General features: G+C 49.0%; 1 protein-coding gene across 20 annotated transcripts in view; it reads right to left on the reverse strand.

The window, feature by feature from the left end:
* The window catches only part of SPATA13 (spermatogenesis associated 13), a 346,853-nt gene that overhangs the window by 7,742 nt on the left and 316,660 nt on the right, over positions 1-22,451 (reverse strand). For all 20 annotated transcript variants that reach the window (XM_070578615.1, XM_070578614.1, XM_070578609.1 and 17 more), the window contains 7 exons: positions 11,780-11,916; positions 10,725-10,904; positions 10,194-10,379; positions 8,008-8,187; positions 5,950-6,182; positions 2,802-2,931; positions 693-1,065 (listed from right to left, as the gene is read on the reverse strand). In XM_070578615.1, the coding sequence (XP_070434716.1) occupies positions 693-1,065; positions 2,802-2,931; positions 5,950-6,182; positions 8,008-8,187; positions 10,194-10,379; positions 10,725-10,904; positions 11,780-11,916 (1,419 nt within the window). The remainder of the gene's footprint in view (positions 1-692; positions 1,066-2,801; positions 2,932-5,949; positions 6,183-8,007; positions 8,188-10,193; positions 10,380-10,724; positions 10,905-11,779; positions 11,917-22,451) is intronic.

The following is a 22,451-nucleotide window of genomic DNA, read 5'->3' on the forward strand; positions in this document are numbered from 1 at the left end:
AAACCCTCATGTGCCCAGGGTGCACTGACCCTTGGGCTTAGAGACCCTGGGTACCGTCATTGTAAATACCCAGGACAGCAGTTTCATAGGGTCGATCAATCCCTGGAGGGGGGCAGAAGCTGGGAAGGCAAGAGTAATACCAAGTATTCAGAAGCACTGCCTTAATTATGGTACAGGACGCACGGTCCTGCTTCCCGATGACAGAGATGGGAAACACGCAGGCAGAGGTGCTGGCTCTGCATCAGCATGGCAGCAAGGTCAAGTTAAAGTGCTTTAAGGCACAGCTGGAGAGGAGCCTCCAGCATCATCTGGCATTTCTCCTGGCCTGGGGAGTCACCAGCGTGGCTCACCTCGCGGGCACTCCAAGCTGGTTTTAAATGATACACGGCCATGTTGGAAGAGAGGGCAAATGCCTTAAGCCTCGATTTCCTCATCTGTCGAATGGGTATAACAAAGCACCCAGAGCTTGGGGTCGAAAGGGACAACCTCTGTAAACATGTAGCAGGGCAGCCCGTACGAAGTAAACACTGAATACGTGTTGCCTGTACAAACCGGCTCTGTCACGGTCTGTTCTGTAACAGACCAAGCTGAGAAGTATCTCCCTTTCCCACGGGTGGGATTTTCCTCTATGGGAGGGGGCCGGAGAATGAGGTTAGAAAGCAGAGGCAAACGACCCCCAAGGTGCTGCTCACCCATCTCCCGGTCCTCCTGCACCCTCCTCCTTTCATCCCTGCAGGCCTGCAGCCACCTCGCCTTGTCTTCTTGTTTTTTGGCACAAAACAGATGAACCTCGTCAGTGGTCTTGCTGACGAGCTTGAAAGCGTTTTTCACGTTGAGGTTCCAGTCCTTGTCCCGCCCGTCCTCCAGGTCCACGAGCTGCATGTCATCCATGTCCATGCGGCCTCTGTAATAGAGCATGTCCCTGCGCAGCAGGTCCTTCTTGCAGGACACGAGCTGGTGGTCAAACAGGAAGAAAGTCCGCTGCTGGCTCTTGCCTTGCTTAGTGATTCTGGTCAGCTCCCCAGAATGGATCAATTCTGAACTTCGGTCTAAAATGTCCAGTCCCTGGAAGGAGGAAAAGACATTTTCAGCCCTTCTGGTTCTGAGTCCTTCAAGTCTCAGGGATACAGGAAGAAGTCCTGACCCAGAATCTCCCTCAGGCTTTCCAGTTACATGAGGCCCATTCACAGGAGGGCATTTAAACCTGGGTTTACTAGTCTCCTGTGCATGAAACTTTTCTTTTTTTCCTACTCAATGGGAAAATGTCACAGTGCCTCTATGTTATCTGAAGCGTCTTCCTTATCAGAAAGGTCTGGTGAAAAGCATGCTGGATTAATAGAATCCAGGCAATGGGAAAGGGTAGCCAGCCAAGACTGATCCTCGGAGAAGACGGCGACTGAGGCGGCTTTCCGAGCCTGGGAACACAGCAGTGCAGACTCCGGCTTTCGAGTCAGACATACAGCAGCTCCCCGCAATAATAACTAGTTTAGGGTCTTGGAAACAAAAGGCCAGATGGCAAAATGGCCAGCAAGAAATTGGTAAACTTCTGACAATAAGTTATCCCCTAAATGTCGGAGTCCAAGAAGAGAAGGAAAAACACACTTTACAACATTCAGCTTGGGTCTAATCCAGTGCAACTTACGGTATTTGGTATGATGCTGGTCTTTGATTTATAACATTTTATTCTCCCTTAATCCCAATATTTTTGGAGACAAAAGATCTTGACTCCAAAATAGTTCTCTTGACTTGCCTAGAGCAATCCTGTGCCCTAGATTCCTCGCTTACAAAATGAAAGAGCTGGACTCAGTCATCTCTGAGGTCCCGTCCAAGCTCCAAAAGTCCATAAGGTCCTTGAAATAGAAGGATTTCTTTCCAGCTTTCACCGCTGTAACACTTTAATTAAAAACCTAACTTCTCTATTCAAACTTTCTCAATTCTTTAGGACAGTGAATTCAGACCAATTAATTTGATATAGGATCAATTTTGCTTGGTTTAAAAACAATCTAAACAGCATCAGCTTATTGCTCTTAACAGCAGCCACAGAGTGTAGTGGTTCCCAGCATGGATGCTGAATCCAGGTGGCCTGCCTGAGTTTGAATGCGGCTCTGCCACTTCCTAACTGTGTGGCCTTGGGCAAGCGACTTAACCTTTCTGCAGTTCAGTTTCCCTATCTGTTAAATGGGGGTGATAATAGTTCCTACTTCACTGGATTGTTGAGAGGAGTAAATAAGTTAAAGTTCAAACTAGCTTGGACCAGTGCCAGACCTGTGGTGAACACAATCCAGGCAGGAGCTATGGTCACTGCTGTTGTTTTCATCAATAAACAAACGTGTGCGTGATGGCCGCGCCCAACACTGCCCTGGCACCGCCCTGTATAATCCTCACCACAGCCCTGTGAGGAGGGCAGTATTTCCCCTTCGTCTCATAGATGAAAAGAGTAATCTTGCCCAGGTCGCACAGACTGAGACCAGGCAGTGTGACTCAAGAGTCCCTACTCCTGCCACACCATAATTTATATTTTAAACGTTCCCAGTTGCTCTCATGGAGCTTACCTCTAGCAGGAGAGAGAGAGCGTCAGAGTAAATTAGTTACAGACTTTCTTCAGAGTAGTTCCTGGTGGACGTGAGGAGTAAAGAAGTTAACTGCTGAATTCAATGACCTGCCTCCAAATACACACACACCACTAAAGCCGAGAGTATGAAGTACCATCCCAGGGCATTGAAGTATTCATCAAACAGACCAAAGAGGGGAGGGCGCGGGCGGCGCTGGACCGCGCGCCGTGGAGCAGGGCCCCCACTCACCTCCCAGCCCACGATGGACACCTGCCACCGCGCTATCTTGTCTATGCTCTCCAGCTTCCGTTTGCGCTCATTGATCAAACAGGCTACGTTCTTCATGGCCTCGTACGCCGCCTTTATGTTGTTGTAATCACTGCAAAGGGGGAGGGGCATTTCAACCACGTAACACGCAACTTGCAAACAAGGACTGACAAAATAATACGCTCCGTTCCTGACTGTGTACTGAGAGTCTAGACAAAGCGGCATTTAAACAACAGCCATTGTTCCCTTCTTCTCGTCGCTCCATGAATAGACTACAGTCCGCACAGGTTAAGGGAGCCGACTAAACGCAACCCAGAATTCCTTGGAATAAGAATGTTTTCATTCATTTCCCAGAAATCACAATGAATCAAAGTAAATGCACAAGAAATAAGTTTTAGTCACAGTGACAATGGACTATTTTCATTGATAACGAAAGCACAGTCTTCTTTATTGCTTTGATTCTGATATAGCCAGTTTTGCTATTATAAAGTACTTTAACACTCACAAACCATTGTCAAGAGGAATTATTTGCTCTGAGTCTCATCTTTTTGTTCAGGAAAGGACACGACAGGACACAAGCCACGGAAGTCTGATGGGGTGAGTTACGTGAATGCTAATGTGGCAGTTACCCCATCAACAGATCTTCATTTCTTGTGCTTTCCACATGCTACAGTCAGATCAACTGAAAATGTTCCCCCCGCAGGCTCCTGCTCCCAAGGCCTCTCAATGAAGGTACCGGGATGACCTACGCCACGGTTCTAACCCGCACACAGACTGGGCGGGAGCATGTCTAGTACCCAAGTGTTTTACATTCGAGTTTTGCTCAGATTAATAATTCAGGGACACGGGAACCACCCCTCCAGCTAATGAGCTGAACTTCACACCTAGCTCTTTTGTCTTGGGGGACGGACAGAGCCTTCGGATCTCAGTTGGACTGAATCAGAGAGCTCCTGCACAGTTGGGAAGAAAACGCCTTGGGCGCAGATTCTATTGTCTATTTACTAAACACAGCTGAACTCAGCTCCTGGGAAGTCCCCGGGCATTCCTCCACCAGCAGCCCCCGCTGTCTTTGGACAGGCCTATTCACAAGCAGAAGCAGAGCAGAAAGGAAGAACAAAACACAAACAGGGGCTGTCAAAATAACGGGAGCAAACCCCTCAGGGAGGCCTCCAGTAACGAAGAAACTGCAAAATAATTGTATTGTTTTTCTACAAGTTTTTCTGTCCAATTCCGGAAAAGAGGCAGAATGTAATGGTTTTCTAAAAAAAATTCTGTTGTGTTTTACTTAAGACAAGGAAACAGGCTTTCTGTCACTTCCTTTAAAATGATGTTTTTTGGAAATAGCCAAAATCTGCAAATGCCTCATAGTGGAAAATGCCCTTGAGAGAGAAGACTGAACTGCGGCAGGTGATGCTGTGGCCACAGCGTCTCCACCCTGGGAGCTCTCACCTGTCTGCCCGTGTCCTTCAAGATACCACTGCTTCTTAATTCTCTTATTTCTCTGGTTCCTCATCAAGGGGCCTTCTCATTCTTTTTTAAAAATTTAAAATTTGTGACTCTCTTGACTCTGTATTTTCTTTTCACCAAACTTTTCTGATTTTCCCATCAGAAAAAAACGTATAGCTCTCTTTCCTGTTATCTATTTCAGTGTACTCCTTTCTCTTATTCCTTTAATCCTAATTCTTTAACACCTATTTCTAGGGTCTATTGTTCAGGAACCTAGCTCTTTTTCTCTTTCCACCTTCCGATCTAATTGTGAAAAGATTCCCTTTCGAGCCCTGCCTGTCCAGCGGCAGAGGGGACAAAAGACCGAGCCATTCTCCGCACCCTCGGGGCAGGCACTGCCATAGCTAATCCCACTGCTCCCAGGGCAGCAGGTAGTTGTTAAAGCCTGGACTGCAGGGCTTTGCTACAGCAAATTCCCTGTGGGCGCAGCCTTGCCCTTCCTCTTCTCACCACATTCCTTCAAGACTGAACATTCAAGGGCTGCAGGTGTGTGAAAGGTTTGTGATGGTGACATGGCTGTCACGGACAAGGTTTGATTCTCATCTACAACAGTAAGCTTAACCCTAAAACCTTGCCCGATAATGGTCGTGTCCCCACTGGCATTCCAGTTGTAGCCTGGTGGGAATATGGGCAATGAACCAATCACTGCCACCTAAAGGCAGCAAACAGCCGGTCCTGCTGTGGTGACATCGCCCCACATCACGGAAAATGGGCACGCCCATCCCAATGTGAACAGCTGCTGTGTTCCTGAGGATCACAGCTAGATCATACGCTACTCTGCACATGCAGGACAACGATGGAGGGGCTGCTATTAAGTAAGCAACGGATACCTTTTTGGCTCCCCTAGAAGAACTTACTTAGGTACAAAGTAAGCCCCAAAGGGAGATAGAACATTCAGGTAACCATGACGAGAAGCCCCGTGCTCAGAGCAAGAGGGAAAGGGGTGGAAAGAGTGACAGAGACAGAGCCGGCACCCAGGCGGGGTAAGAGAGCGCTGAGAGCCGAGCAGGAGCTCAGGAAGACGCGCCTCCCAAGCCGACCCTACACACCGCTCCACACCCCGAGTCCCTACTCTTCGGTAGTTCAAATTCTGGTATGTCCTCGCCACTTCTATCACTTCCTTTCTGGCACAGTAAATATTACTGCTATGAGAGCAAGCTGCTGTGAACCAACATAGGGAGCACGGGAGAGGAGGAAGGAAAATGCTTTCGACACCATACTTGTATTGGTCTAGTTCTTTTAAAAACTGTTTTTTATGAACTACTCAGTAGCTAGATAAGAGTATTTAGAGTATATGTCAATTATCAAGACCAATAACACAATAAAAATCCCCATGCGCTCAGGACTCAGTTTAAGAATTATTCTTATTTCTTAATATCTCTAGGAATGGGTATTATGGCCTCTTTGGTGACCCTATTTCAATAGTTACAATTTTAAACATTCTAAACAACCTGAAATGCTTTCCATACGGCTAACCGAACGTGTCAAGACTGACATCCAGCCCGTCTGTCGCTCCTTCTCTGGGAAGCCCTGGGTGAGCCCACAGGACTCAGTGGGCCAAGGGCAGCGGCCTTGCTCCCTGTTTTGCAGGGGTTCCCAGCTGGCCCCGCAGCCGCGCCCTCACCTGTGCTCCTGCGTGGTGTACTTGAGCAGCTCGGCCAGCTGCAGAGGGTATTTACAGATCTTCTGCACCGGCGTGAGCAGGAAGCCGTCAATGGCGATGTCGATCATCTGCTGGAGCAGGCGGCAGGCCTCGAAGAAGTGTCGGTACCGGCCCTGCTTCATCAGGCTGGACAGCTCCGCGCAGGCGCCCGGGTGGTTGTTACAGTACTCGGAGTAGATCGCAAAGCCCTCTTGCTGGGAAGGGAAAGCACAGCTTCATCAGGTGACGGGGTGGCTTTGGGCTGGGACAAGCACAGGCAACACCCCGCCTGTCTGAGGGGACATTCCTGGAAAGGCGGGCGAGGTTGCATGGGGCCCCAGGTAGTTCTGCAATGTTTTTCACACCTGGGCGATAATCCTGAATCTTCTCTGTGGGAAGGAACCACTTCAAGACTCTCAGGTGGTATTAAGTGGGGTCATGTGTTGTGGGCTGGAGGGAAAGGCTGCTCTGGGACTGAGCGCCCTGGTCCCTGTCGAAGTAGCCTCCCACAGACCCCAAAAGGGCATGTCACAGGTGCAGGGGACTTCCCCAGGGGCGGGGACCCCTGCCATCCCCTCGTCACCCCAGCTTGGACCTGATGTTGAAACAGTCGAGGAGGAAGGTGCTGCTCAGAAGCCCATCTCACTCCCTCCTGTCCTCTTCACTTTCATGGAGAAACTTCTCCACTGTGACTGAGAGCTAAGGATTCAGAGCTGCCGCCGCCTGCTGCTCACAGGTCTGCTTACTGTCCCCCCGTCTGGCTTCCACCCCGGGTGCCCTGAACTGCGCGGAAGCCGTGCTCACCTCCATCCTCCGTGACACCGGCCCTGCTCCTAGCCTCCCCTCCGGGGCCGTGGCTCCCAGGACGCAGGCCTCAGGGTCGGCCTGGGGCCTTGGCTCCTCACCCCGAGAGTGTCTCCTCACTGCGGCCACGCCCGCCCTGTACGAGCTGCGTGCCTTGCTGGCCCGCCTGCTCCGCGGCTTACACACGAGTGTGCTCAAACTCAACACACCTGCAACCACACTCCTGTCTCTCAGGAAGACAGGTTGCCTAACGCACCTGTGATTAGAATCAAAACCCTGCAGGCAGTTCTGATGGCTGCTTTTCTTCGTTGCCCATGACCAGTTTGTCCTCAGAACTCCCCATCTCAACAAACCCCTCTTTGCGTCTCCACTGCCACCACCCTCACCCAGGCCCACCTTGCGTCCCTCCCCAGCTCTGTCCCTAACTCTCCTGTTCTCCACGCAAGATCCACTGCCCCAATTTCCGTCACCAGGCACCTGCCTGCTCTGCAGCCTGACCTTCGCTGACCTTCGAAGCTTCCCTCTCACGACTCTCCTGAACCTTCTCTTCAGGCCAGACAGGTCTGTTAGAAAGCCCCAAATAGGACCAGTGCACCTATGGGGCCAATCCCCCACCTGCACGATCACCACAGCAGTATTTTCAGCTATTCAGAAACAACCCCTCCCCACAAGCATCAGCTCCCACTCTCCCTCCTCTATGGAGCGACTCAGCTCAGCACCCAGCAAGGGCGACCTAAGGAGGCGGTGCTGTCATTGCTATTATTATTACTACTATTGTGGCCTCGGTCTGAACTCGCACCTGCCACTTACTGACTAATGCGCCACCTTGGGCCAGTCGCCCTCCGGGCTTTAGTGTCCGCATCCGGAACACGGGGAAGGTCATCATGCCCACGTCAGAGCAGGGCAGGCGCTAAGAGAAGGAAACCCTGACAACAGCGCTTAACGTGCAACAGACACTCGAGAAGTCTCGTTAGAGATTACTCCAGATACATCCCCTTAACCCCAACTGCATAAAAGTGGGAAGATTTTGAAAAAATGGACTTGGGGTATTTAGGTAAAGATTAACCATATAAACCAATTGACTTAATTTACAAATGACATCTCCATCCTATAGGAAATTAATCTAGCAAACAAAGAAGAACTAAAACAAAACAAAAAGGACTCCTCTTTTTAGTGGAGAAACATTTCAAAATTATTTAACCAGATGTGATTAACAAGAAGTAATGGGTGACATACATGTTGAAGAAAACAGGATCCTATTTCACTTAAGTGAGGTTCCTCTTTATTGTACTGTTTCTCAAGGTCTTTCAGAAACTTTCTTTGGAATTTGTAAATATCTTCGATGTTTCCAAAAATGGTGGCTAGCTGTGCAACAGTGAACATTCCCGTGTGCTTGCGACACTGTCGAATATACCCCTGGAAAACAGGAAAGTAAACTTTAAAAAATTAACTTAGAAATTATTTATTTGAATAATACAGGTTTTTTTTTTTTTTTTTTTTGGCCAAAAGCCACTGTCTTGGAGTGGATTTTAATTAGAGAAAAGTATTTTAACCTCCATGGGTCCCTGGTGGGGTAATCATACTTCGATGATTACAATGTGCCATAAATATTTTAAAAACAAAAGGAGGGGCCGGCCTGGTGGCTCAGCAGGTAAGTTGCCACGTTCTGCTTCGGCAGCCCGGGGTTCGCTGGTTCGGATCCCGGGTGTGGACACGGCACCGCTTGGCAAGCCATCCTGTGGCAGGCATCCCACAAGTACAGGGAGATGGGCATGGATGTTAGCTCAGGGCCAGTCTTCCTCAGCAAAATGAGGAGGTTGGCGGTAGATGTTAGCTCTGGGCTGATCTTCCTCAAAAAAAAAAAAAAAAAATTTTAAAAAACCCACAAAACACAAAAGGAAAGAGAAAAGGTATGTGTGGTTGGATTTATAATTCAAGAAACCATATAAAGGTTCCAGATCATACTCATGAAACAAGTTGCTTGGTTTCAAATACTAGAGATCAAAAACTGGTATTTTCTAAACTCTTAAGATAACCATTCTCCCATCCCTAATTCCATTTCATGGCCAAGAAGACCTGTCACATACAGAATGCCATCGCCGGCTCAATAGCTCAGACAGCTCTGCTCACTATCATGGCAGAGCAGCAAGAACACCCCACCCAAGGATTCCACCATCACCTACTGCCTACACACAGTGTAAGCCTGGAGATCTCTCACCCGAAGCCTGCACTGATGAGAGCACGATTAATTCTCTGTGGAAAATGCCAGTGGTACTATGGCTGGGGCAGGAGTCGGTGCAGTAGGAAGGAAAGGCCATAAGTCTATGTAATGATCATTCCCAAATCAGCATCGTATAATTATACAGACTAACCCGACCGTATGGTAAAACACATACCACCGACCAGTTGATAGGAATTTTAGCAAAAAAGACAACATAAAGGCTCCATGTACAGGCTCTGGGCAGACTGTCCCATTTAAATCCCAACCCCACCACTTCAATTCTCTGTGCCTCAGTTTCCTCACCTGTAATAGGAGCTGACAGGACCTGCCTAGTGGGAGTGCTGTGAGTATAAGAGGAGTTAACCCAGGCACAGGGAAGGCACACAGTCAAGGCTCAACGATTACTGGCAATTATTTTTACTTTCCTAAAATACGACTTTAAAGAAACTCCCTTAAGCACATATTTATACAGAACAAGACGGTGGGCACAGATAATCTAAACACTGGTATGTCTTTATCTGGCCAGTTAATCCAGTTAGAAAATGGCCAGCTCTCCCCCTTCAGCCTGTCTTCAGTGCCAAACTGAGGGTGCAGAGGTCAGCGCTCACAGCCAGGACAGCCGGAGTCATCAGACAGGGGGGACTGCGGCTCAGCATCAACACTTGTACAAAATCCACGAAAATTAAAAATACCACAGGAGAAATAAATTTATAGCCGAGTAGAATTATCATGACACTGCAGGATATAGCCTTGGACATGACCAGATAAAACAATTTTTTTGTCTGCATCTCAGTGACTCAGAATCTTGTCTGTGAGTCAGTGATCGGATGCAGTGGGTTGTAGACCCTGACAATCCTTTGATTCTTTGTAAAGTCAAGTGTGCTCCTAAAGGGTGCTGCCTTCCCTGACCGTCATTCACTCTGAATAATCTCAGGAGCTAAGACCATTGAAGACAGAGCAGAATGGTGCCCTGAGGACAGGACTGGCTGCAACAGCGGTCCCAGAGCCACAGATGCTCACCAAGGCAGACAGCAAGTGCCACACGAGCGAGCAGTCTGTGCAGGGACAGACGGGCAGGAGCGGGGGTGAGGGGAACCAAGGGGCGCAGAAAGTATGTAAACTCGAGGGCCTGTGTGGCGACACGGGCACGTCATGCACTCCTACAACGGCCTCAGTGAGGCCACAGGATCCGGAGCCCTACCTCGCAGATGTCCTTGAGGTGCTTGATGTACACGCGCTCAGTGTTCATGATCTCCTGGATGACGTTGGTCCGCATCTGGTGCTTGCTCTCAGAGTGTTTGTGGCGGCTCCTGCCAGCGTCCTCCTCCGGCTCCTCGCCCTGGGAGCTGCTGGAGTTCTCCGACAGCTCCTCCTGATTGACGCGCAGCTGCGGTCCACACACAGGGGACAGGTGACTTGGGGGAAGTGGCCCCGGAACCAGGCAGGCCTTCCTGGTTTCCACTTCTCCATGACCAGTTAGGAGGCAGCCTGGCTCCAGCCTAAGTCTTCACGTCCTTAGCAGAGCCACACTGTGACAGTGGCCCCAAACGCAGCAGCAATGCCAAACAACAGTTTACCTTGAAGTTTTCCTCCAACCCAGTCTAGCAACTTAAAGGTTTGATTAAAGCAATTCTAAAGGAGTGAATCTGTAGGAGGAGTGAGTTTGGGCCTGAAACCATTCTCCCGCTCCCTGATAGACACTTGTGAAAAGTGGGAAGTGCCACACACTTACTCTGACAAAGCTGGCGGGGAACCAGGCTTCCTTATCTTCATTCCGGCCCCACCACCAGTCCTTGTTGGAGGCTTCTAGAACCTGGATCACGTCTCCTGCCTTGAAGCCCAGTTCCTGGTCGTCCATGGTCACGTGGTCCCACAGGGCTTCTGCGCAGACCACGCTGCCATCGCTGATCAGCTGGAATGGAGACAAGTGGGCACGCTTAGGGCAAAACTGGGCAGGTAGGACAGCGTGGGAGATGCTGTGCGCCCTCTGGTTGACACGACACCTTCTGGTTCTCATTTGTGTACACCCATGGCTTTGGTCAATACTTACTGTTCGACTGTTATACCAAATGAACGGAGAAAACCTTATCAGGGAAAACAAAACCAGGTGGGTATCTCTCACACGCTCTTAAAGGAAACCCCAAACCCACATCCTAAAAGATCTATCAAGAGCTCCCTTATCTGTAGATCAGTTATCTAAATTGGAATATCTGGAATATTGACCCCAGAAATGGTTTCTGAGCAGATGTCAGAGTTCCCAGCCTCCAAAGGTTATGCCCAGACTTCACTGCAAGACCCTCACAGCTTCACCCAGAGCTTACTATTCATGCTTTATTCATGATTTGAATAAAACTTCTACCTAAATGCAATTACAGAGAACACAGAATGACTTCTGGGTATTTAACAATTAATAATAAAAGTAAAGAGTGGACACAGCTCATGTTGGTCTACCGCAGGGGCAGATGACTGTGCACGTCCCCTCAGCTCTGAGGGACATCATCATATTCTACAGTGACAAATGGGGACATGAACGGGGATGCTGACTCACTGAGGACTTATGCTCCGTGCAAGAACTCCAAGTGCTTGTACAACTGAGAGGGATGAGCTTTAGTTACCGGAATCACATAAACTGTCCTTAAAATGCTGGAAAATCAGTGTTTTTCTAATCAGAGTTCCAGGTTTTAGAATATGATTAGTAAGAAATCATCAGAGAGCAAAGCCTGAAGTGATCCTGGCCCCTGAAAATCGGTACCTAACATTCGCCGGTGTCGTGTGGCGTTCCAGTACCTCATTGATGGCCAGCTGTTCCCCGCCTGGCTGCAGGTATCTGGGGTTGGCCTGACACAGGTCTTCATAGCTGTAGTCCTCCTCACTGCCATTGTCATCCACTAGGGCAGAGGACTCAGTACCTCCATCTGAAGAAACTAGAAAAAAAAGAGAAGGCATGGTTTAAAAGACATGGCTAACAAAAAAATGTTAAATGACAAAACAAATGACCTTTGAGAACATACCCTCAAGGGAAAGGAATCATTTTTATTTTACCCAGAATAAGAAATCATTAGGAAACTTCTACTGATCTGTTAATCCAAAGGCAGCAGTTGATGCTAAGAAGAGCTGGGGCGGAGTGTCACATTAAGTGAGAAGAGGAACATTCCAGAGAGTACTGCCAACGTTAGCACAGTGTTATTTTGTGAGGTAGGATATTGAGTGAACTATGAGGGATATAGTTGGAAATTTGTGCTCCAAAGTGGATGTAAAAATCATAAATATGGGTAACAATATTTCTAAGCAATGTGTTGAGGAGGAAAAGAAAATGAAAAATACAGCTTTTTTTAAAAAAAGTGTTCTGCTTCCATCTTTTAGCTGTAAGGCAGCAGTGCTACTGAACCAAAAGGTGCTGAGAGCATCCTAAGTAAGAGCACGCGGTCACTCTCACTAGCCGTCCCTGAACGGGAGTGCTGGAACTCACTGTGCCAGCACAGGAATGAGACAGAACCTTTACCAAACAAGAGGAAGACCCTTCCAGGATGCGAGCAGCACTGTGCACTGACCACCCTGGCGCTCAGACTGTCTTTCTGGAGACAGGGCTACTCTCCCCAAGGCTCATCTGTCACCGAGTGGAGGGAATTCTACAGAGAAAGAGAATATTCCTGTGAAGAGGACGGGAAGAGGCTTCACGGAAGAGGCAGCTGGGTCCTCAGGATACTTGAGATGCCTCTTGATTGAGAACAAAAAGCGGCTCGACTTGAAACGCATGTACATGGACACCAGGACATCCGATAAAAGATCAGACTGGAAAAGTAAGGTGGGGGCCTCAAGGGCTACAGTGAGCAGTGGGGCTGTTCTTTGAGGGTTCTGAGTAAGGGAGTGGCAAGTGTGAAGAGAGGTCCCCTGCCACTACAGAAAGAGTCACAGAAGCCTGGTCTGAATTCTATCCCTGACCGTCCATAGGCATGGGATCCTAAGCAAGCAACTTAATCTCTCTGAGCTTCACATCCCTCTGCTGTAAAAAGTATTTTCTTTCTTTTTGGAGAATTAAGTGAGATGATGTGTGTTAAATTCCTGGCATCTTTGATTCACAGCGGGGACTGACTCAGCGAACGTTATTGTGATGGCAGTGAGCGTGGTGGGAGCTGGGCTGTGAGGCAGACACTTGACCCAGGGAAACCAGCTGGGGAGACGGCAGGTGAGTTGCAGTGAGTGGTACTAAGGTGCGGCACCAGGGAAACGGCAAAGGGAACTGAAATTGAGAATGTTGTGCAGGTCGAGCTGAGGTCTGGAGCAACCAAGAGAACAAGTCAATGATAATTCAGAAAATCCAAGTCACTGGGAGAATTAACAAGACAGGAAAGTCAGAGGAGAAGCTAATGTGGTGGGAACGATGAAGGTTAGTTTGAGATGGCACTGGGAGATGCTGTCTGCCCTTGCTTTTCTCAAGGACTTGAGAATCTGAATTCCTAGTAACTTTACCTGCAGGGGACAGGTCTACTTTCTAAACTAAAGAACTTTTTTTAAATGAGCTATTTTCTATTCCTTGTTTTACAGGAAGTCTGTAAATCTGATGTGCACTTGACATTCACAGCCCATCCCGTCTGGACGAGCCACAGCTCAGGTGCTCCACTGCTCCCTGGACCACGCCCCCAAGTTCTGCACACCGGGTTCCCTATCATTCCACCCGTGCTGCTGCTGTGAGCAACTTTTAAAAGCAACACATTTGGTAAACAGAGCCTAGAATTCTTATACTAAAACAATGAAAACTATTGAAAAAGATCTGGAACAATGGGGGGTAATAAACACTGTGAAAATAAGCTATATGATTATATTTCATGCATCGGATTCTTAAGTTTTCCTCGCCAAGCATACACAGGACCACGATTACGATGACAAGTTCAAGCCAAGTAAAGGAGACAACAGAGACACGCTGAGCACATGGAGAACAACGGTGGGAGGCAGAGTGTGAGCCGGCTTTCACAGGGTGGCCCGCTGCTCCCTGTGGCCCCGTCCTCTGGGCCTGAGCTCTGCACAGAGCCCCTCTCAGTGACGCCCAGCAAGCCAGGTCTCTACAAGGGCCCATGCTTACATATGCTTTCCCTCAGCCTGAGGGGCCCCTCTGCACCTGGGAAACCTCCACAACCCAGCTGCAGTCACCCGTTCTTCAGAGCCCTCCTGTGAGCCCAGGTGGAGCCAGCTGCCCCCAGGCTTACTTCTACGACAGCGCTTGCATGGTGAATCACAGCCCATCAGCCTGCATATGTGTGTCCCAGGTAGGTAAGCAGGTGGCCTCCCCATCGAGGACAGGGTGCTGGACATCAGGTCAGGGAACTGGCGATGAGCTGATGACTGTGCAGCTGAGCTGGAGCTCCTGGAGGATAAGTGAGTCCCGGACTCTGACCACGCGTGCCCAGCACCATCTCACGCCTCCCCTCCCCTCCCTGTTCCCATCCCCAGCCTCACGTGGGAAAGATGGCGTGCGTGTCAGAAAGGTAAAAGTGAAGGTAGGCAGCCTCACGGATGAAGGCATTGCAGCGGAGGAAGGTTCCTGAAGCTGACCACAACGTCCAGAAGCAGATGACACCTCTCCAGACCCTTGGCACTGCCTCCTAGGCCCCCAGCTTGCTAACTGACTGACCATGGAAGAGAAGCAGCACCTGGCCCACGGCACCACGGGTGTCCCGGGTGAGGGGAGTGTAGGCAAGCGGGTAGCAGAGAGCCAGCTGTGTGTGTGCATGAATGTGCGTGTGTGTCCATCCCTGGGAGAGAGCGAGACCACATACCAGGGTCCTCTTTCAGGGGGGCTTCCCTCGGGAGTGCAATGCTGCCTGTGCTTCTGCTGTCTAGCGCTGGGGGGTTGGGTAGGGGTCTTGAGGAAGTCTGGCCGCCCTGTCTGAGCAGCATGCGTGAGCCTGTCTAGAAGCCTGGACGGCATGTGGTGACTTCCGCCTCCAGTGCCAGGGTCAGAGTGCTGCTGGCAGAGGACGCGAGGTCACCTGGTCTAGCGCACTTTCCTGGTGTGTGTGTTTAGCGGGGGGTGTGTGGGGAGAAAGTCTTGAGGAAGCAACTATATTTGTACATGCATGAGTCTGCCTTAGACTACAAAGAAAACACCACTAAAGCTGAAAGCTTTCTAACTGGAGGGCTTAGAGCAGCTGCCCAGTCCATCACGCCCAGCAATCGTGTGGGTTAACGGCTGAAACAGTCTAAGGCTCCTAGGTGAGGATACACACAACCCGTGGTCTGTGAGGAGACCCACGGGGGCAGGATCTTCCAACTTCAGCACGCACTGCTCTGGCAAGGCTGGCACCAATGGCATTTCTCCTCAGCACGTTCCACCGCGGGTGAGCCCAAAGAAGCAAAGCTCAGTAAAATGAGGGGCCTGGGCCTCCTGCCCACAGCAAAGCCCTGAAAACGACACTTTCTCCCTCAAAGACCCACTGAACTGTGTTTCCCTGGGGAGAATTCTTTACCTCCTGATCTGGCTGCTGCTATGAAAATCAATAAAGAGGAAAAAAAAAAAGCCAGCGGTGGTAACGTACAATTTCACAATGTACAGGAGTCAAGTGAAAAAAGGATTCCATTGGAAAAATGCAGACTTTTACAGGAGGAACTGCAATAGAGTTCTCTGGAAATAGACGCAGACTTCACACACTAGACGGTCTCTTAGGCTGCTCCTATAAACACTCAGGAAAGTAGCTCTGGCTGAGGTGGATCACGAGAGAGATTTCACAGGGAGCGTTTCAACACCACGGATGAATATTTACTGAGCCCAAGGAAACAAGATGGTTCTGCATGCTCGGGTCAGCTGACGCAGCCTCCCAGTGGGTAAGCGCGATGCGGCCGGAGGCCTGGGGCGGGAGAGACGCACTATGTACAGGGAAAGGTGAAGGAATTTGGAGTAAACATCCCTGAGCAAAGGACCTAGCTTTACCAACTCTCTAGCTAAATGACCTTGGAGTGAGTCACCAATCCTCTGCCAACCTCAGTTCTCCCCTCTGTAAAATGGGAATAAGTTTACATGTTTTATCTACTCAGAGGTCATTCTTTTTCTTCTGCCTCTTACATCTCATGTCTAGCTCATCAGCACATCCTGTCCCTCCCTTCAGCACGTGACCAGACGCTCGCCACTTCTCGTGGGTTTTCCACCACTCAAGCTTGGTCCCCTCCAGCTTGGCCGCTCCAGAGGGTCTCCCTGCTGCCACCCCTCCCCTCCCCTCCCCTAAGATTCTCATCAAAGCAGCTGGAGTGATCCTCCTGAACCATTTGGAAGTCAGATCGTTCGTTCTGCTTTTCCAAACTGTCCCCAGGGGAGAAAGCCAGGCCCTTGAAGACCATTCCCCCAACACACTGCCTCAGCTGCCCTCTTGCTCAGCCCCGGCCTGACGGCTCCTCACTTCACACACCCGGCACCCCTCCTCAGGGCTGCTCCCTGCGCTACATCCCTCCCCCAGCACACAAACTCCAGCAAGTCCTTCCCCGACCATCCCATCTCAAACTGCAACTCTCACTCCCGCCCCATCTTCTTCCGGGTTTATGGTCCTCCATAGCACTTATCACCATCTGATACATTTTGTTTGTTGTCTCCCTCCTCCAATTAAAATGTAAGCTCCATAAAGGCAGTGAGATTGTCTGCTTTGTTCTTGACCGTATTCCTAGTACCTAGACCCCACCTGGCACACCCAGGTGCTCAGAAAGTATTTGTTGGATGGACAGAAATACAGCACACAGACTAAGAGCAGACCTTTGGGGTCAGACAGACCTGGCTTCAAATCACAGCACTGCACAATTTGTCTTTAGTGTGAGTCCTTGGTCAAGTTCCTTTCCCAGCTTTGTTGTCTGTCCAATGTGGATAATAATACCCATCTCACAGGGTTGTTTGTAAATTCTCAACAGGTAATTGCTATTATTACTTTGCTGTGAGCCTCAAATGGAATGATGATATACGAAAGCACTCTGTAAGCTGAAAACCATTACAGAGGTGCAGGATTATTTTATTGGGCACTTACAATGTGCCAGGCACTCTTTTAGGCCTTTCTGCGTCTATCAGCTCACAGAAGCCTCATGACAATGCTATGTGGGGGCAGTATTAGTTTTCCCAGTTTGCAGGTGAGTACACTGAAGTCACAATGCCACACGGCTGTGTGTGGCAGGCCCCAAGCCACCGTCGCCTGACTCCTACTGCTGGGTGGCCCTGCCTCTTCCAGTACTACCTTTGTTATTAGTGAGAAGACGAAAACTGCCAAATATCGAAAATAGCTTAGTACCCAAATTGTAGTGTAATCCTGCATCATTCTGGATAGTAGCAATAGTCACTGATCCTCTTCTCCTTTTGTTCACCCTTTTTTCCTACTCCTGATCCCTGTTCCCAACTGGGTCTGCCATGATCCAATTAAGTTTTCTACTTTACCCTTTATTTTAAAGTCCCTTCTAAGTTGATGACTCCTTGGTTCCTGTCCAATAATTATATGCATCTTAGGCGGCTGGATTTTTCTGTACCTGGTGTCTAGATGGGAAGGATTTTAGTGCCACATTTTGATGCTGTGTCTGTGCAGCGCACGGTTTCCTACAATTCCCCACATTCACTGTCTTTACCTGTGTATTTCCCTTGTAAGACCGTAACTTCCTTTAGCAAAGGGACAGTCTTTCTATTTTTGTATCCCCAGCACCTAGCATAATACCTGACATACACAAGGCACTCAATAAATGTTTTTCAGTTGAAGTGCAAGTTGCTGATGGGGAAACTAAGGTTCCAAGAAGTTTAAATATCACTGAGCTACACAAGTGCTTGGTCTGAGGCAGGACGCACATCCAGGTCTTCCTGCCTCCCATTCGGTACTCATCCCAGCTTGTAGCTAGAATATTCTCCCAGCAAGTCTTCAGGCCTCCTGTTTCTACCTCCCCTCCCTCCAAGCCACCCTATATTCCAAGGTAAACTTCTTAAAACAGTAGTTTTTCATTTTCACAAGAAACTACATAGTGGTTATCTATCGCATCACGACAAAATTCTTCTGCAATATTTCAAGGCTCTCTATAGTCTGACTCCACTCTACTTAAACACGCTTATCTCCTACATGTGCCAAAGCCCACTGTCCACCAAGGCTGGGCAGACCTCTTCACTGTGGTCCAAACAACAGGCCCGTGCTGCCTGTAAACCACAGGCTTCCACACTCTTCCTGATGGCCACCTTCAACCAGACACGAAGGTTAATAATGTCGACTTTTTATTTAGGGGAATTTTGCATGATGTAGAGCTACTATAAATTCTTAAAATGTGCTTCAGAAACATTAGGAGAAATGAATATATTACAATGAATTATAAAATGAATTATATTACAATGACCACGGTGTGGAAATACCTCTTCAAGATTCCGCTTTGAATTCTTCTGGATCCACATCCAGAAGTACGATTGCGAGATCACACAGCAGTTCTATTTTAACTCTCTGAGGAACTTCCGTACCATTTTCCATAATGGCTGCACCATTCTCTATCCTCACCCACAGTACACTGGGGTCCGATTTCTCTGTGTCCTCATCAACTGTATTATTTCTTTTGTTGAATAAATAGGTTGGAAAAGCCTTTTTGAAAATGACCTTGTAAACATGGAGATAGACTACTGCAAACTGAAATCACTTGTAAAACCCCAAACTCCTACACATAATATGAAAGCAGATACATTATGCTCTTTTTCCATAGCACTTCTTAAAGCTGCAGTTGAATCCAGTGAGAACATCCTTTATCATCTAAAAGCTCTGCATACTTAGTTTTAGCACATACCTCTGGCTAGGGACAATTCTGAGAAACATACCTTTTCCATAGAGTAAATATGTATAAATATTCTGAAGTTTTGGGAAATGAATTTGTAACATGCTTGTTTAATTGTTACAGTTAACACCCTTCTGGAAGGGCTGTCATCCCAGGTCTCCTGCGCCTTGTACTTGGGCCACCTCCTTCCTGGGGCACCATTCATCCCTTTACTAGCCCTGCCCCTGTCACAGTTGTATCTTAAGATTCAGCTTCTGAATTTTCCTCGTCCTCAAATCTTTCCTTGCTTCCTAGACAATCTCATCAACTCTCCAGTCTGTACTGCTGTCTGAGGAAACCCCAGGCCACATTTCCAGCTGGCCAGATGCAGCTTTAGGAACAACTGAGAGAACCATGTATTCATGGAGGATATGCCATTTTTGAAGTCAGTAGGACTTGTTGCAAATAAAATTAGAGGCAATATACGTTTTTTAAAAGGCCAACAATAAACGGCTTCCACCCTCCTCAGATAAGTCACATTCTTCTGCCTGAACATAGATGTCACATTTGTGAAGGGACGAAACCTGACAACTGATTCTAAAGGTGAGCTTTTATGACAGGAAGTATCAAAAGTCAACAATGGAAAACTTTATTTTATCACACGTGCCCAAAGACTAGGACTTCCTGTGGCAGTGTGATTCACGCACCCAGAACGCAGGCCCCCAGGCCATGTGCTGCAGAGTTTTCTCAAGACATACAATGGGCCTCTCTCTCCTTTGGCTTATTTCTGCACATTTAAAGGCTTTTGATCAGAGTGGCAGCATTTCAAAAGCAACCGGACTGGGAGCCCAAAGACCTTGGTTTGGGTTCCAGTGAGGCCACATTAGAAAAGGCCCTGAACGCTCTGAGTCTCTGCTTTCTCACCAGTAACTGAGAAAAATGCTGCCTCTTGCACCTGTCTCCCGGCGCCATGGTGACAGGGTGCTTGTGGAAGGGTTTTGTTAAATACACACACGGCAGGTGTCCCGCTCAGGGCAGGCGTCCCGCTCAGGCCCAGGCAATGGCCAACACCGCCTCCCTATGAGCAGCGAGCACTCTTCCCGGCCAGGGCCGCTCCCCGGTGGGGACTTCCCCTCACTCAAACAGGAGTGACTTCAGGGAAATTCCCCCGCTTAGACTAATCTGTTAAAAACACACATTTCAGCAAACCTCCTGCTGATCACTCAGACTTCCTCAGGTTCCAGATAAGCCATTCTTGCTTCCCATCTTAAAAACGGAAATGGCAAATGCAGGCCGGCCGGCAGGCAGCCGGTGTTCAGAGCCGGGCGCAGCTTTCGCAAGGCCGCTGCTGCGTGGGCGAAACCGTGGGCCAAAACCCTCAGCACCAGAACACAGAGGGCACGAGCCAGGCCTCAGGGGGTTGATGTCAAACAGGGTTCAACATCCAACATGCAGCTTCCGGGCCACCCCTCTTCAGCGGCTCCCAACACCCAGGGTTGATAGTATCCAATCACATGGGAAACATTTAGAAAAACAGACTGCTGCCCTTCACTGGGCCACAGCAAGAACCAGGCTGTTGACAGGGTGGGGAGGTGAGGCGGGGATGTCTGTGGAGAAGCTATTTTCAAAAGCTCGCCAAGTGATTCTTTTTTTTTCTTTATTTGGCACCTGAGCTAACATCTGTTGCCAATCTTTTTTTTTCTTCTGCTTTTTCTCCCCAAATGTCACCAGTACATAGTGGCATATTTTAGCTGTGGGTCCTTCTAGTTGTGGCATGTGGGATGCCGCCTCAGCATGGCCTGACCAGTGGTGCCGTGTCCGTGCCCAGGATCCGAACCAGTGAAACCCTGGGCGGTGACAGCGGAGCGCAAGAACTTCACCACTTGGCCACGGGGTCAGCCCCTCTCCAAGTGATTCTGATGCCTGGCTAAACATGGGGACCACGGGAACTTGAGGCTAAACTTCCTTCAAACCCACATGTGCGGATGTGTTCTAGCATGTGTGGGTTTTCTGGCCTGTCCACGCAGCCAGCCGCAAGTTGGAGGGCACAGGACTCTGATCCCCTCGGTTGCTTTAGCCTCTTTGTACCAGTGAATGTTCCCTGTATTAACAAATAGGACAGAACCCTTTCGTCCAGGCAGACCTCTCCACCTGGAGCGACCTCCCGCCCAAAACAGCCCCTCAAATTCCGACTCGTCCTTCAAGGCAGTTACTCTTCCTGCCTGGAGACAGGCTCCAGGACTTTGCGGTTCTCCTCCCTATTGTCCCTGACCCCCTGCGATGACAATCTCTGTCTCTGATGTTCTAGAAGAACATTAGGCTTACCCTCTTTTAAAATACTTATCACAATTATATTGCTGCTATATTTTAGCTGTTCAACTACGGTATTCTACCAGCTGTTTATGTGTCTACCTCCTCAGACCCGCCCCCACTCCCACCCCAGCTGTGACCTTCTCAGGGACAAGGAACGTGCTTATTACAGTCAGTGTTAGTTGACTGAATTAAAGCATGAAATATCTTTCAGATTCTAGAATCTAAAATGTTACTCTCAGGAAAGTCACTGCTATGCCTAATCTAGACTTTCAAGCCATTTTCCATAAATAGTATTTTTGAATCTTTTATTGACAATAAGAAGGTCCAAGAGGGTCCCAGAAATGGTCATGCTAGCCTTTACTGGTAACCTTTTATTATGTCTAAGGGTCTTTTGAAAATAATTCTCTCTACAGTTTACATCTGTACTCAGCTTAGGGCCACTGTGGACTTCTGCTGCCCAGAGCAGTGACAAGAGTAACTTATATCATAACTGACCTTAATTTACACCAAACCCCTAAAAGTGGATTTTTGTTCCTACAAATGGTTTAATAAGTTTTATTTTAAACTATCTAGGAATAATTTTCTTTCCTCCCAGTTTGAAGTCAGAACTCACCCTAGAGTTGTGTCAAGTATGCTCTACATCATTATAAAGAGGCCACCTGTGGGGGCTGCCCAGAGGCGCAGTGGTTACTTGCGCCGTTCCGCTTTAGTGGCCTGGGGTTCACCAGTTTGGTTCGGATCCTGGGTGTGGACAGGGCATCGCTCATCAAGCCATGCTTTGCTGTCATCCCACATATAAAGTAGAGGAAGATGGGTACAGACGTTAGCTCACGGCCAGTCTTCCTCAGCAAAAAGAGGCTACCTGGGCTCATCTGTAAAGTGGGTATTCTGGGCTCTGTAAAGGCGGGAGGGTCTGGACGCCCCCAGGGTCACCCCTCCACTCTCTCCTGAGAGTGCAATGGCTGGAGAGCCCTGAGCCAGCAGCTCAGCTTCCTCCTGTTCTGGAAGCTTGCCCTCCGTTCCACCCTCTGTCCCATCTCCTATTCAGACCTGGGATTTAGGTCTGGGTTTCTTAGTGTCTTGCCCCAAGCCCTCAGGTTTTATCTTTGGCCTATCCCTTGAAGTCTGATTTCTCTTCTTAGCAAGTGGCTGCTCCTCCTCAGGTTTCTGACTCTGACCATGGCTCCCCCGTCCATCCCAGCTGCCACCCGTGGATGTGTCCTGGGCTCCTCTCCTCCACCTGCTGTTCCCTGACAGCTCCCTAGGCCGGGTCTCACCACCTCTCCCCATTCCTGACAGCTGCCTCACTCGATGGCCGCACAAACGCTGAGCAGGAACCCATTCAGTTTCCCCACATCCCCAGAATGAACTCTTAGTGGGGACCAGGCACTGCGCTTGATATGAATCACCT

This window comes from Equus przewalskii, chromosome 16 (assembly GCF_037783145.1).
Source record: "Equus przewalskii isolate Varuska chromosome 16, EquPr2, whole genome shotgun sequence".
Classification (NCBI taxonomy): domain Eukaryota; kingdom Metazoa; phylum Chordata; class Mammalia; order Perissodactyla; family Equidae; genus Equus; species Equus przewalskii.